This window comes from Eleginops maclovinus, chromosome 1, assembly GCF_036324505.1.
Source record: "Eleginops maclovinus isolate JMC-PN-2008 ecotype Puerto Natales chromosome 1, JC_Emac_rtc_rv5, whole genome shotgun sequence".
Classification (NCBI taxonomy): domain Eukaryota; kingdom Metazoa; phylum Chordata; class Actinopteri; order Perciformes; family Eleginopidae; genus Eleginops; species Eleginops maclovinus.
Genome location: NC_086349.1, coordinates 15439353 through 15454145, shown reverse-complemented (window position 1 = coordinate 15454145; position 14793 = coordinate 15439353). Strand labels below are relative to the sequence as shown.

At 39.3% G+C, this 14793-nt stretch overlaps 2 protein-coding genes across 3 annotated transcripts; both read right to left on the bottom strand.

Annotated features, from left to right (window-relative positions):
- Positions 1-3557: 3557 nt before the first annotated feature.
- On the bottom strand, positions 3558-6477 carry hoxc5a (homeobox C5a). The gene is made up of 2 exons (XM_063899368.1): positions 5855-6477; positions 3558-4604 (listed from the first exon to the last, which is right to left on the bottom strand). The coding sequence occupies exons 1-2, from the start codon at positions 6330-6332 to the stop codon at positions 4396-4398; spliced, it is 687 nt and encodes a 228-aa protein (XP_063755438.1). The 5' UTR covers positions 6333-6477; the 3' UTR covers positions 3558-4395.
- Positions 6478-7331: 854 nt separating this feature from the next.
- On the bottom strand, positions 7332-9523 carry LOC134870997 (homeobox protein Hox-C6a). Of its 2 annotated transcripts, none has more exons than XM_063893684.1 (2): positions 8795-9523; positions 7332-8327 (listed from the first exon to the last, which is right to left on the bottom strand). In XM_063893684.1, the coding sequence occupies exons 1-2, from the start codon at positions 9189-9191 to the stop codon at positions 8020-8022; spliced, it is 705 nt and encodes a 234-aa protein (XP_063749754.1). In that variant the 5' UTR covers positions 9192-9523; the 3' UTR covers positions 7332-8019. The 2 variants fall into 2 exon arrangements, with proteins under 2 accessions (XP_063749754.1, XP_063749678.1); XM_063893608.1 differs by having other exon boundaries at positions 7332-8330; positions 8795-9520.
- Positions 9524-14793: the final 5270 nt, after the last annotated feature.

Here is a 14793-nt window from a genome sequence, read left to right as displayed (position 1 = left end):
CCAACTTGCACAATTAAAATTAGTGACAAAGATGCCAAAATTCAAGACATTTTGTAAGTCCTATACCTTTTAAAAAACAAATACATTATACATATCTACTGACCATTCCCTGAATGAATCAAGTAAGTATTTGTAGGTAAAATACATCATGCGTAAAACGTTGAAATGAATGAATGTGTGGCCCATATTTCGCTTTTGCTTCATTTTAAATTGCAACAATATCATACAAAGATACTATTTCATAAAGAAGGGACCCAGAGGAAATCATAAACAACAGATGATATAAAATAATCAAAAAGCCTGTATTTGTTTTAGTCAAAACATTCCCCCTACAAGATGAAAAAGTTAATCTCGTAGTGAGAAAACACAACAAACTTTTTTTTTATATGTTGCGTTAATATTTAATCTTAATGATGCTTCAGTTTTTCCCTCTGCGTCTGATCTCTGTCATCTAGCCTAATTGAAGGGAGGCTGCCCTAGAAAAGCTTTGACGTGTGGGCTCCTGCGGAACTGAGACTGTGGACAAAACAATTTAGAACGGGTCATATTCAGACAGTAAAAGTAAATTTACAAGCATTTTTGTATTTCCTTGGGCAAATGTTCTATGAATAGAAATCCCTGGACTTCAACAGTGCTGAATTATTGCGAACAGTCCATAAAAAAATCACGACTTTGTCTTCACATTGTAAATACATTTAGACTGTGTTGGAAAACATAGATGTAATGAGACTTTATGGTTCTTGTTTGGACTGAGACAAAGGGAAGTCTGTGCTCTCCCGGAAATTACCTCTGTGGATTGAATGATGACAGTGTCAGCTCCACAGGTCAAAGAAAGGAATACAGCGGCACAGAACATGGCAGTGAAAACGGATGTTTAGACGTTTCACTTTTACTGAAGTTTTATCATTTTTTAAAGCTAGAGTGACGTTGATAACGTAGACGAACTTGATTCAAACTTCCTCTGAAGATGCAATGACTGGGAAGGGGGTTTCGTCAAAGCCCTTAGAAAAAACATACATGTATACATAAAAAAATAGGGCAATATAAAAATAAAATAATGGATTGAAAAGAACACTAATCCTTGCTTTTACGTCGACACATTACCTAACAGTATCGCACCCACACAGGAGCGTGTTACACAGTGCCCCCTATTGGAAGTGTATAAATAATTATCATTCACACCTGAAAACAGACTGAATAGTTATCCTAATGTTTTTGTTAAAACATTAGAGAAAAGAAGGTTGGTAATAGTTTACAGATTCTATGACAACTGAACCTGAAGCCTGGACACCCATTATGTGAATAAGAGTTGAACCATTGCATTTAATTCTTACATTAGCCTCATGTTGAAGCATCTGCTGCACCTTGCTCTGTCAGTTTCGCCTAACTAATATACAAACTTAAAACCAAAATGAGGCATTTGCAATTCCACACATTGATTAATAAAATACCAGTATTTCTAAGCTGAACTGCTTTATAAGACATGTTGAAAATGAAATAATGTACAATAGAGCAACAGAAAAAGAGATTAAAATCCCATCGGCTCATCAGCCTCCAAACTGATCAATTCAGCAAAGAGAAAGTCAGAAGGGTTATGCGGTAAAACACGCAATAGCCACACTCACATCCACACTGTGTTTTTCACACGCTCTGAGTTTAAACATGCCATAATTACACTGCAAAGTGCCTTTGAATCAAATCTGACTGTTGGCCCAGACATGACCCTAAAACAACAGATGCTCACGAGGACAAACACTAACCTCAAGGTGACACAGTGAGATGAAGCAGTTTAATAAGGAGCGTAGCCTACTTTATAGCTTTTATGGTGCAGTATTTCAACTAGAACAACATATAAGCATCACACAGAACACAAGTCACATTTTATTTTCAATAAATTGTTTCAGTTGCACTATCTGCATCTTTGAAAATAACTGGCTGAAAATAAGAATTGCTCAAAAAGTGCATTCAGGTACAAAACAGTGTCCGTAAGTCTATGTTGAGATAGAAGGAGAGGTGGACGGTGAAGCTGGTCGTAAGAAGATTTTCGATAGTCCTGTCTGACTTTTTATTTAACCTCAGTCACCACTCAAATATTGTCTTGTTCTTTTACATGCCAAGCAAACTGTTGAATCAAACGGACTGCCACGTGTCTCAATTTTTTAAACTTTTTTAGGCATTTAATAATTTAACTAACCATGTACACATATAAAGATGATTCAGCAAAAACAATTATCTTCATTAAAAAAACAAAAAACAATAACCATGAGCGACATTAACGTATAATTTCGTTTTTTCCGGACGAAATATGCAACACAAAATCTCCTTTGAAAGGTCTCAAAACAGCAGTTTCACGATTATTTAAAATACAAAATTATAAAACGCATATTCACCATCAATTAATATAGTTAATTTTGACGGTAATGGTATAAAACATACCCAGAATTTTTTTCACAAAAATAACGGCACAGTCGCAGGCCTGTGAAGGCGAAGTTAAAAGCAACTTACTGCAGCAGCTCACAGTCCTCCGCACCACCGACTACACAGTCCGGAGAAAGGTACTGCATCCTCACTGCCACAAAGCCCTTTCTTCCTCAGATAAGGGGAAGCCAGCAGCTGCGATTCCGGACAGTTAAGATTATATATGATGTGTATATATCGAAGGTTTGTCAGCTCTTCCAGGCCATAAAACCCACTTAAATGACACCACGTGCTTCCTGCGCACCATTCACAGGCCCTGCTTGGGGCAATTGGCATGTGTAACCTTGTAAACTTTAAAATCCTCTAAAAGAAAGACATTCAAAAAGGGATTCAATACATTGTCCACATATAGGTTAGGCCCAACAGAGCGCAGAGAAAGTGGATGCTGTGCTGACCGGTTCTCATAACCGTCAAGGGAGTTGAATATGAAGCTATTAGTTTGAGAGGTGAGTTGATTCTTATATTCTTTAAGTAGTAGTATGGAGAAATTACCTCATAACCTTGGGCTATGGTGCGTCATACTAATTCGACGAAAGCTGTTGGATACATACACCCAGCAATAGCATGATATAAGGTGACCTGTTTAGTGTTGTTTTCACTTCAGTGTAATGATGCCAGGATTGAAGAGCACGGCGATATCATAAAGTTGGCATATGGCCTCAGCATTGATGACGCGTTTGTCTGCGGCCACAGGAAACCAAAGTTTTGCATCCATGTCGTGGGCGAGTGTTATCACAGGCAAGTGTCCCTTCCTTGCCTGACAAAACAGGAAACGGGAGTCTGCCTGTGGTATTGTGCTGGAAAAGGGGGCAATAAAGTTTTATGAGGGCCTTAAACTTCAGAGCGCGTTTGCCAGTCAATGAAATTCTGTGGATTCTGAGCCAGGCGCAAAGAAAACGTGATCGGTGAAATAAAACAAAAGAATATTAAAAAAGTTTAGTGTTCTTTTTTTAAGGTACAATTTTGATCGTAGTTAAATTCAATAGACCTAAAGCACATAAGTCATTAAATATACGCGAGGTTTGTGATTCCGCTACCTATCCCTGATATGAGAAAAATAACGAGACAAATGTGCATACTGACCATAGGAAATTTAATTTAATTTTAATGAGACTTTATTGGTTACAATCGACAAATGGGCCATCTATCAGTTATTCCAGGCACCTTAACTTTACAGAGGGCAAAATAAATGGATTCATTGCACATCACAATAATATCACACACAGTGACTGAATAATACATACTGATTAAAAATTCACAAGGATATGACAAACAACAGGGAAGATGCCTTCACAGAAACCCACTCACGACGATATTATCTCACAGGACGCTATCTCACTTTTTACCACCGCAATATAGTGAGTGAGTTCCAAAAAGTTCAAGGAAAAGAAAGGGAAAGTATTTTTTACTGGAGGTAAACTATCTGTTTATTACAGGAATGCTTATGCAGCCAGAATTATTTTTGTATTTTTATATTGATTCACTTGTATCACATTATGATGATATTGGAAATGATAGAGACCTTCGCCCAGCCTCCACTACTTTTATCCTAATTAAAAACATATATAAGTAGTAGCATTGTGCAGCCTTTCAGTGCACTGCAGACCCCACAGCCTTGCAGTGTGAAGGACCCCAGCTCCCCTCAACCTCTTGTCCCCTTCGTGGAGCAAAGTGAGGTTATCATCGCACGGGCAGCAAATTAATTTAGAAATGTAAACCGATTGATCAAAGAGAGTGATATTCAATACATTAGGTCCCAAACTGCAGCAAGTGACACATAATTGGTGATGAAGCACACAGAGCGGTGTCATGATGTCATTGCTCCTAGCAGTTCATCCGGAGGTCAGGCGGCACTCCAGCACTGTGCAGTGTGGGGCTGAAAACGTGCTGCATGCACCCCGGTCTCTCGTGCACTTTTTACTCCTTCACTTTGATCTTTGAGTCCTTCTTCCACTTCATACGTCTGTTCTGGAACCAGATTTTGATCTGCCTCTCGTTTAGACACAGGGTGTGGGCGATCTCTACGCGCCTGCGGCGGCTCAGGTACCGGTTGAAGTGAAACTCTTTCTCCAGCTCCAGAGTCTGGTAGCGGGTGTAACTGGTCCTGGAGCGTTTACCCTCCGATTCTGAAGTGGTATTAAAATCAGTTAGGAGCATTATACTGTTTAATAAATAAATATAATAACAGGCTAGTATTACATTTATTTATAAATATTGAATATCCATTAAAAAAACATAACAAGCATACATCTATTAATTTATGACGAAACCCCCTTCCCTTATTTAAAATATCAAATATATTTATTTTAACTAAGTAAGTCTGATATTAAGTCACTGTAGATACGTGTATTAAATGTCAGGCTGATAAAGATTGTTAACTATGCAATAAATAAACTCAGTTATAAGAAAGAAAGCCCCTCTTTTTTCCCTGGCATTAAAACAGTAAAAATATATATGAATGAAGAAATCTTATGTTATTGTGATATGTAAAACGCGATAACTAATAATGTGCTGGCCTCCCTGTAAACACTGGCCTCGGCCTAATACTGCTGCAGGGGTATAACATCGTGGGAGGAAAAACAGATGTGTAAACCTAAAGAAGTGGGATTAGAAAATGGAATCTGATGTTTTCCAGATATGTTTCCCTATTTATAGACGTGCTCATGCACAGGCGTGCTAAGTTAAGCAACAGGCCTTTTTCATGAACATTTTTACGTCAATGCTATGTGCTCCAGGATGTTTGCATATGGAGCTCAAGACAAAAGTAGCTTCTTTTCGCAGCTAATGTGCACACTGTCCATCTGCAGCATAAATTGTCAAGCAGTGGCTCCAAGGTATGGACAAGGAGCACGCCTATTCAAATTTTTTAGAGGTGAAAAGTTCATGAATGGGTCAGGGCATTGGTGTTTCCTAGAGTTCAATTTAAGGCTAATGCTTCCACCCCCCCTACCCCCCCACCCTCCACACACACACACACACACACACACACACACACACACACACACAGACACATACACATACACAATGAGTCTGATAATGTAAAACATCAACTAATAATATAAACTCAGCAGGGCAAAAACCAATACCTGGAGCTGAATTTGTGAATATTATTTCATAGTTTGATCAGTTTTGTTCTCTTATCCAATTATACTTCCATAAATCACCCCACAGATCACCTCTCCACCGTAACAGAGCAGGTTTACGAGCAATGGATGCCTTTGTCATAAAATTTATGACCGCGAGTTTTTATTATTTCCTGCGTTTGGCCTATAAAACTCAAGAGGGAAACTGGATTGGGCGAAAAGAAGTGTTGCAGCGTAAAGAGTGAATAAGCGAAAGCATCTTAGTCGCACTTTAGAAAATAGGCAAACTTTACCGTGGCTCATGTGCAATTTTGTCATCCATGGATAAATTTGTGGCCGCTGCTCACTGTCCTGACGCTGGTTCACATTTGTGTGTCGTTTCACCGTTTGCGTGTTCTCCGCGTTTCTCTCGCTGTCGTGGTTCTTGTTACCGCCAGATTTTGCGTTCCTTTCCGGGTCTCTGTCTGCCCCTCGTCCCAGCAGAGTGCTGCTGCTGTAGTTCAGCCCGCTTGAGTCCATGGACGAGCTGCTGGAGACCATGGTTATCTGTGGTCCTGACGGGAGAGGAGTATCCGTAATGCCACGCAGGCTAGTTTTCATCTCCTCTCGTTCAACAGAGGTCGTGGGGACGGGACAAGTGAATATCCCGTTCACATTAACACCCTCATAGTGGCTGGACGGGCGCCCGGAAAGATCGTAACTAAACATAGTGTTGGGAGAAGTTGTCTCGCTTGTTTGCCTGAGATTGCAGCTGTCAACATAAGAGCTCATTTTTTCAAACTATCACCGACAATTTCTTTTCAAACTAGCGATAGCTGCGGGATGCAAGATGCGGTTATTTCCCTGTTTTTGTTGATCATTGCGTTTCTTTGTAGCCGTTTTTGGAAAATTCAGAGCTGTCTGCCCTTAAAAAATAATCCACGATTTATAGGTGGAGTAGGCTTTGGTATCTTTTTTTTAATTCTTGATCCGACGTGCGCTGCCCAAATATGGGGTATTTGTATGGGATCACGTGCACATGTTGGCCAGTCATAAATTGGCTTTGATACTCAATGGGGATATTGATGAATAGGAGAAACGTGTCCGGTAAACTTTGAGCTGTTGTTGAGGACCAGGCAGGGATCTTTAGCGCAAAAATGGCAGGACAGTAAGACAAGAGCGTCATCTGGTGTCTGGTATGGGGCAGGACGGTCCGAACCGGCCACAGATCTGTCCTGACACGCTGCGAGTGCACCCATATTATACTAATAAGAACAATAAGAACAATAATACAAATAATGATAATAATGATGATTAAAATGTAAAGTGCTCATTTTGTAGAAATATATTTACGCATATGGAATTAAAAGTTGGAAGTTATGTTATAGGAACACAACTACGGAAAATTTAGAGTTTGACTTAATATTGGTCAATAGCTCATTTCCGTGCTCTTATGAAGCCAATTAAGCTGCATTTTTCATATTAAAGAGGCCATCATTTGCTTAAAAATCAATTAATTAGCTTATTTGTTTCCCAATTGCCTTGATAGCCTCAATTCCCAATGCAGGAAATTATAATAAGAAAATGTAATAACAAACCAGATTGACTCTCTGTGTTTTGTGCGTATTTTGAGAAATCTTTTTTTTTACTGCAGTCATCTGAAGTGCAATGTTCCCAGAATCACAAGACGATGTTTAAGTTTTTACAAATATTTTATTCCATGATACACAGTTAGGACAAAACATGAATTCGTAACTCCCAAACAAATGTGAAGAATTACTAGTGTACAAATCTATTTCACAAGGAAAGCCTACTGTGTCAATGGTCAAACAAAAGGGGGCTAAGCGCAGTTTTATGTTATGCAGCGTCTATCAAAGCGGCTAAATGCAGTCCTCATTGGATTTACATAGTACACTGTTACTTTGATTATATACAGGCATTTCAGTTGTGTGTGGACTGTAGTCTATATCCGTGCAACTTTCATGTTTATGCAGGACACTTTTCTGCAGATGATTCAAGTACTAGTTATACTATGATCAAATAAAGTGTCCGTCCGGTCCTTTGCTTTGTTTCCGTGGAATGTGCATGTACAACATGAGTTAAGTCTGACCAACACTGTATTTTATGAGGTGATCAAAGAGTTCACAGTGATGGATGGGGTGTGGGGGGATAAATACATAGATTTTACTGGCATGAGAAATAACGTATAAATGAATACTTCTTTTTATTTTCACAATACAAGTGAGACATTGCAATAAAAAAACAGCGCTCCAAATGTCAAAGGGGGCCATATGTGGCTGAAATAATCTTGATATCTAAGGCTCAACACTCTTGTGGTCAGCATAGGATATAAGTGGGAGAGCTGCGGGCTAGCCATCATGCAGTGAAGTCGCTCTCAAGTCCATGTCGATTTTTTTTAGGTAGTTATGTTGGGTTTTAATGGTCATCAGGTGTTTTTTTCCCCTCATCTTTTTAAAAACTATTCTTTCTTCTTTTCCTCATCCTTCTCTTCTTCAATTGCGCCATTGCGTTCCTCTTCCGGAGAGGCTGCTGTCTGTTCACTTCCAGTCACCGTGGATGTCAGGTTGCTCTCTTTCTTCCATTTCATGCGTCGGTTTTGAAACCAGATTTTTATCTGCCTCTCTGTTAAACAAAGCGCATTGGCGATTTCGATGCGTCTGCGCCGGGTCAGGTAGCGGTTGAAATGAAACTCCTTCTCCAGCTCAAGTGTTTGGTAACGAGAGTATATTTGACGTCCTCTGCGTCTGTCTGTCCCGTAGCCCACTCCTGCTGAAATACAAAGTGAAATCACTAATTTAATTGTTTGTAAAGTTAAGAACATTTTAAATAAAAAAGGCATGCTTCTATCTGTGATCTAATAATACTTTTAAGCAGTTATGAATAGGTTTAATCTCATTTTTATCATCGTAATTGTTATTCTAATCCACTATGAAAACCAAACACATTTTAACTGATAGAAAAATCCAATCCCAAAGGGCATTTGCTTTATTATCTAAAATAATGAAAGCATCATAATGTATTCTCTATGTCTCTATGCTTCTCTATGCTACTGATTATAGCTACTATATCTCTCTTAATATGAAAGCTGTTTGTTTGCACATGTAAAGGCCCATCTACAAGTCTAGGGGATACAGTAATGTTTTATGGGGTCATAAAAAGTAACTTACTCTCTTGGTAAGACATATCGTAAAACTGGCCCATTTCCTTAATTTATTTGTCGTAGTAAAACTCACCGCTGTGTGAGTTCATTCGCTGCATCCACGGGTAGATCGGGATGTTGGTTTTCTGATCCTGCGCTCCTGCTCTTCCTTGATCCAAACTATACTCTTGAGCAATGTGGCTTTGTGAATTGAGTCCCATGTTTGTTTGCCTGCAACTGGGGAGCACGTCCTTGTCTTGAAGAAAAACGTTTGATCCATATTCATATTGTGCCCTGCCAGACCCAAACACGACATTGTCTTGAGGAGAGTAGAAAGGTGCATATATCCGATTCTGGGTCACAGCAGCACCGTACGACGAAAAATGTCTGACTGTGTCATAGGTGGTGGAGTTCAGGGGTACGTTAGGCAAAACATCTTGACCACCGGATAAATGGCAGGAGAGCGACGGGTTTGCGAAATAAGAATTCATACCTTGCCTGTAACCCTCTCTCCAACTCTCCCCACTTCTTTATCGGTCTCTTTTCAGTCTCCTTCTCAGTAAATCTCCTTCCCGTCTGTGTCAACCAACCACACCTTTCTCCAATGTCTTCTTTCTCCCCCCTCGACTTTCTTCTTTTTTAACTAGACGTGGACTAGTTTGAGGATTCTATATTATTAATTTCCAATCTCCGGTTAAGACGCACAAACCCGAGTGTTATAGCCGAGGCTTGGCTCGGTGAGAGACAATATGACAACGTCAGCTGACCGTTCTCAACCAATTGAGAGGCAGGAGTTAAGGAGAAACTGTAGCTTTTAGCTCAGAGCTTGAACATTAGTGCTAAATGCCGATAAACACAACGTAGAGTTGGATTGGCACTCCGTGAGCATGGCTGGAAGAGACATTTTTGACATGAAGTTTAAGAAAAGGGGATGTTTGAGGTGGAAGAATATGCAAAATGTGGGCAATGTCATTCAGTACAGTGATCACACTCAAAGCAAGGCTCAACATTTGCATAAAAACACATATGAGCATAACTCCAAAGGTGTGTTAAGGAGTGTATTTCGGAAAATCTGCAATTACATAAATGTACCCAAATATAAGTCAAACCCCTTCCCTGCTATTTTGAATTCTTGAGATTTCTGATAGAGTTTGTGTGTGTGTGTGTGTGTGTGTGTGTGTGTGTGTGTGTGTGTGTGTGTGTGTGTGTGTGTGTGTGTGTGTGTGTGTGTGTGTGTGTGTGTGTGTGTGTGTGTTTCCAAAATTCAGTTTTAATTTCACAACACCATTGCAGCGATGGGCTGCAATATGCAATGCCCTTATCGAGCAGGACGAACGGGCTTTGTGTGGAGACTTAAATGAATATTATCATTTATTGTTTATCTCGGTCATATCGACGAGTTTCTAACATACTGTTAATGTTTCCATAGTGTATGAATTATCTGGCATGTGAGCAATTTCAATGCTTTTGCAGTGAACTGGGGGAGGGTGTAGGTGGTAAGAATGCGTTTATGGTCTCTCTTCTGTGAAGGCAATAAAACAAGTGACGTTCCCCAGCACACCAACAACTATCTCTGCAGCAAAGCTCTGCAACACGAGCAGCAATCTCCCAGATCAAGAAATGAATGCACCTCACAGCACGTGGAGGTCTAAAGTAAAGGGAAACAGCGTGTGTATGTCCGACTTACAAGTAAAGAACTGCGTCTAAGAAGATCATTTCTGCATTTTGAAAATCTATCAGTTATGCGACTGTCCAGCACACGTCAGACCAACTGTGCCCGATGATAGCCCTCAGGTACGGTGTTTTTAACTCATAACAATAAACTATCCTTTCAATTTTACGCACCAAAATAGGAATAAGATTAAAGTAAAAGCCAACGTGTTAAAATTATAATGCATGTTCCAGTCTTTTTCCACTGTTCTGATCATACTTCGACATTCCTCAGACGTACACAAGGGGAAGGGGAACCGATAATTATCTCAGTAGCAAATTATAGGTTACAAATGACTTCAGAGGTGTTCTGTAAAAAATTAATAAGACCTGAACATGGTGAAATTTGCTGCGTCTAAATGCATACAATTCCACATTATTTATATAAGAGACCACCATCAACCACTCTGCTTTTGTGTTGTATAAAATTAAATTACTTTTTGTATATCTAATAAAAGCGCAGGTTTCGACCATCGGCACCAAGTACGTTTAGACAGGATAAAACAATACAGCTCCACATAATCATTTAAAACAATATCATTTACATTATCTCGTTTTTTTCTGCAACAGGCAATGATAGATAACAATAAGAATAATCAATAGAGTTATTGAAAATGTCTGTTCAAACGCAGCAGTCTATTGGTCCACCTCATTGATTTCTTCAATAGGGTGAATACTTGCAGCCTAAACGTGCAACACTGTTTGGTCTGTTGTGTGGGATCCTGAATAGCCCATAAAAGAGACAAGAACAAAGAGAAGGAAGTAGCTGGTGCAATAAAAGTTTCCCTTCACCTTATTCGTGGCCATATGGGACATCCTCGTCGTACACATTTAAGACAAATAAAACCCTAAAGTTGCTGTCCTGGTATTATTTTTTTCATTCTCACTTTTATAATAAGTAATAAGAATCAGTTTTACACATATATGACAGAATAAAACTTCTGGGAGACCCAATTCGTCTAAATGCACTTTTTACCTTCATTGTTGCTAAATGTAACTATAAAACAATTTACAGAAAACAAAAACAAAAATCACTGTTTTTAAGCATTTAATTCGAATTTAATATTCAACAATTCAAATGAAACTCAGAATGTGATTAATTTGATGAATGGCAGTCAGTGTTACTTGCTGAATTTGTCATGCTAACGGTGCCAGAAAAAGCATCTGAATACGATTTTTAATTATTTGATTTATTATAACACTTTCTGTTGTCGTCATTGAGCTATTGGTGTAATTTAATCAATATAAAAAGCGTTTGCTTGTGAAATTAATATACCTTTTAAAAACTTTATCTAAACTAAATTTAGAAAATATTTGGATTTCAAAACACAGATCTTCCCTAATTGTTATTCACAGCCCTATTGGTCCATAACGTTAAGGTTGTAAATAAAGGCTGAACACTAAAGCCAATGTGTGGACTGGAGAGGCAGGAATGCAGCAGAGGCTGTGGCAGTGTGCAGAATTAGAAAGGTCATTCTTTCCCTCGTGTTTTAGTGTTTTATTGCGGCCCGTGAGGCAAATCACATGCACGGCTTTTGATGCAGGAAGGAAGGGAGCCGTTTGGACCACGTTTCCACGATCTTTAAAAGGATATTAAGACAGGCGATGAACGAAAGAACTAGGAAGCTCTGAGACAAAAATATAAATTATTAACAATAGCCTGGTACTAAGTACTAACCATGGATATTATTAATTGGAATTAATAATTAATTAATGAATAGTGTATCCTCTTCATTTGTAGTTAGTTATCCACGGTGAATGCGCAAGGAAGGCTATACGCATGATGGAAATAGATCGTGCGCAACATTATGAATATTATAATCACTTGTATTATTATTGTTATATCTTTCAGGGATATTCAACTACTATCATGCTGGATCGGTTTTAACGTGACTTTTAATTGGTTATTCAGCTGAAGGCCTTACTTTATCAGCCTGCTCCCCATGCAGCACAACAGGGCCCATCCACGTACATGAACCTCTAACTTCTCTTTTGCATTCTTATACATCAATATCCAACAGCACAACATCCCTCAGAATTAGTTATATGGGACCTGTAAAATTTCTACATTATCGGCAATGATTAAAAACACAGCAAGGAAGGCAAAGCGTGGTCTGCCCCTGATGCTTTTTCCTCTCCCCCGCTTCTAACCTTACTAATAAGGAGTAATTCACATACTAACAATGTAAAGCCCTCTATAAGCACTTTACCATCGCTGGCTAGCCCAATTAATGTCCGGAAGTGTTCGACTTTATGCTCGTTAAGCACTCAGGAAGCTGTTGCCCAATGAGCGCATGTTGATCCACACATCATAAATTATGACCATTAGAAGGCAAAATTTTTGCCCTGTCGGGATTTGTAAGTGAGGTTCTAAATGTGGTGATGCGGACAGATTCATGACTTCATGGAGTTTTATGCGAAGCTATCTCTGGTTTATAAAACGCTACAGGGCAAAACAATAGTCTGTGGTTTTCCCCTCTTATATTTAAAATAAGATTTACCTACAACCCAAATGTCATGTATTAAATGGACACTCTCTCTTTCCCTTTCTTCTTTCTTTCTTTCTCTCTCTCTTCTCTCTCTCTCTTTCTCTCTGCAGGCATGGTATTGGGCAGCAGCGACACGAGCCATTGCAACAGCTATGTTTCATAAAGGAAAAGCAAACAACGTTTGTAACAGTAGGTTATAAGACTTTAAAGGCTTCCAGACGAGGCTTTGCCAATAAGTGTGTTTTACAACATTGAAACGCAGAGACTGTTGAGCTTCAGCAGGGGACACAGACGCATGAAATCACTTTACGACACTAAAAATATTTGGTTTCTGCACAGACAATAATAAAACACAGAGGGAGCTTTTCAGCAAGCTGAGCTTTGAAAAAAGAAACGCTTTCAACTTCAAATGCACACAAAAATGTATTGTCACATACATACACACACAATCAAAGACACACACAAACACACACATGGATGCCATTGGATACTTCTGCAATAAGTAGGTTACTTATTTATGGGTAAAATGACAATTAAGTATCCTTTGCTTTATATATATATATATATATATATATATATATATATATATATATATATATATATATATATATATATCTTTAACGTTTTTTTGTATCTTATAATGTATTGGGAGGGGGGGGGGGTACACACACAAAGGTACAAAAAGACAGGTAAGAACATGGGTTCAATCTTAATCTGTGTACTTTTCCACATGCCTAGTGCATTTTGAAAAACATCTGTTATTTATTTGTATGTTGTTTTAGTCAAAAAGAAATCGGCGAACTGCGGTGCATTTGATCACGATTTGATTTGGTTTACTACACGCTGTTCAATGATAACACCATGTTCACTAATGTTAAAAATGAGTGTCTTTATTGCTGGTGGTTTTGATAATAATGAAGAATGTATTTGTGATGCTGTTATGCAATGGAGTGAATAAAATCTCTAATCATAATGTCGTCAGTGGTTATGTCAGAGAATCATATAACAAATCGCTGCATCTCGTTATATCAGAACAAAACCATGGAGCAGACCAATCTCTCATACTTCAAGGTGTCAACAACAAATCAGACACACAGAAACATTCCTCGTTGGCAGCATTGTAACAGCTGGGTCAGCTGACATCCGCAGTGAAACGCTGCCGAAAACCAGCAGCCATAAACAACAAGCCTCAACATCCGCCCACTTCCACATGCCACGCTTCTGATCGCTAGGGGGCACTGCCGGGATCTGTGTTTCAGTTGGTACATGTGTGTGTATGTGTGCATGTGCGTGCGTTAAAATGCATGTTATATCCAGGCCCTTGGCACAGACTAAATATAACAAGTGACAACAATTATGGAAGCAAAATCTAATAAGCGCAATCGACCGCAATTTGTCACTGCCTGGTCAGCAGGGCCTGTGAGTGATGACAAAGTTTACTATCATTAGGCAATTTATCACCACACATTGGCACAGCATCTCCTAAATGCCTCGCTTATGTAGGCTTAAGCGGTCAGTAGACACATGCAGGTGCTTCCACAGCAGCCAGTACCCCAATGCAAATTGCCGTGGGCATCAGCAGCCTCCCAGGCTACAGGTCAGGTCACAACTACACAGAATAGACATCTCACTCACTCTTCTGCATCATTCATCATTTCAACCCGGCCAACACCGGCTGATTACCAAACACAACATGAAAACATTAAGAAAGAGTGATAGAGATATGTGTAATCTTACCCCAGTAGGCTCGCCGTAGTTTGTGGCTTTGCTGTGGTCCAACAGAGCAGCTGAGGGGTCACGATGGCGAGTGGGAAATATCAACAGAGCGCACATCTCCCGCGTACTGTCTTCACACCCCGGCGATAAGGAGCCCATGGAGGCAGGCTGTCTGTTT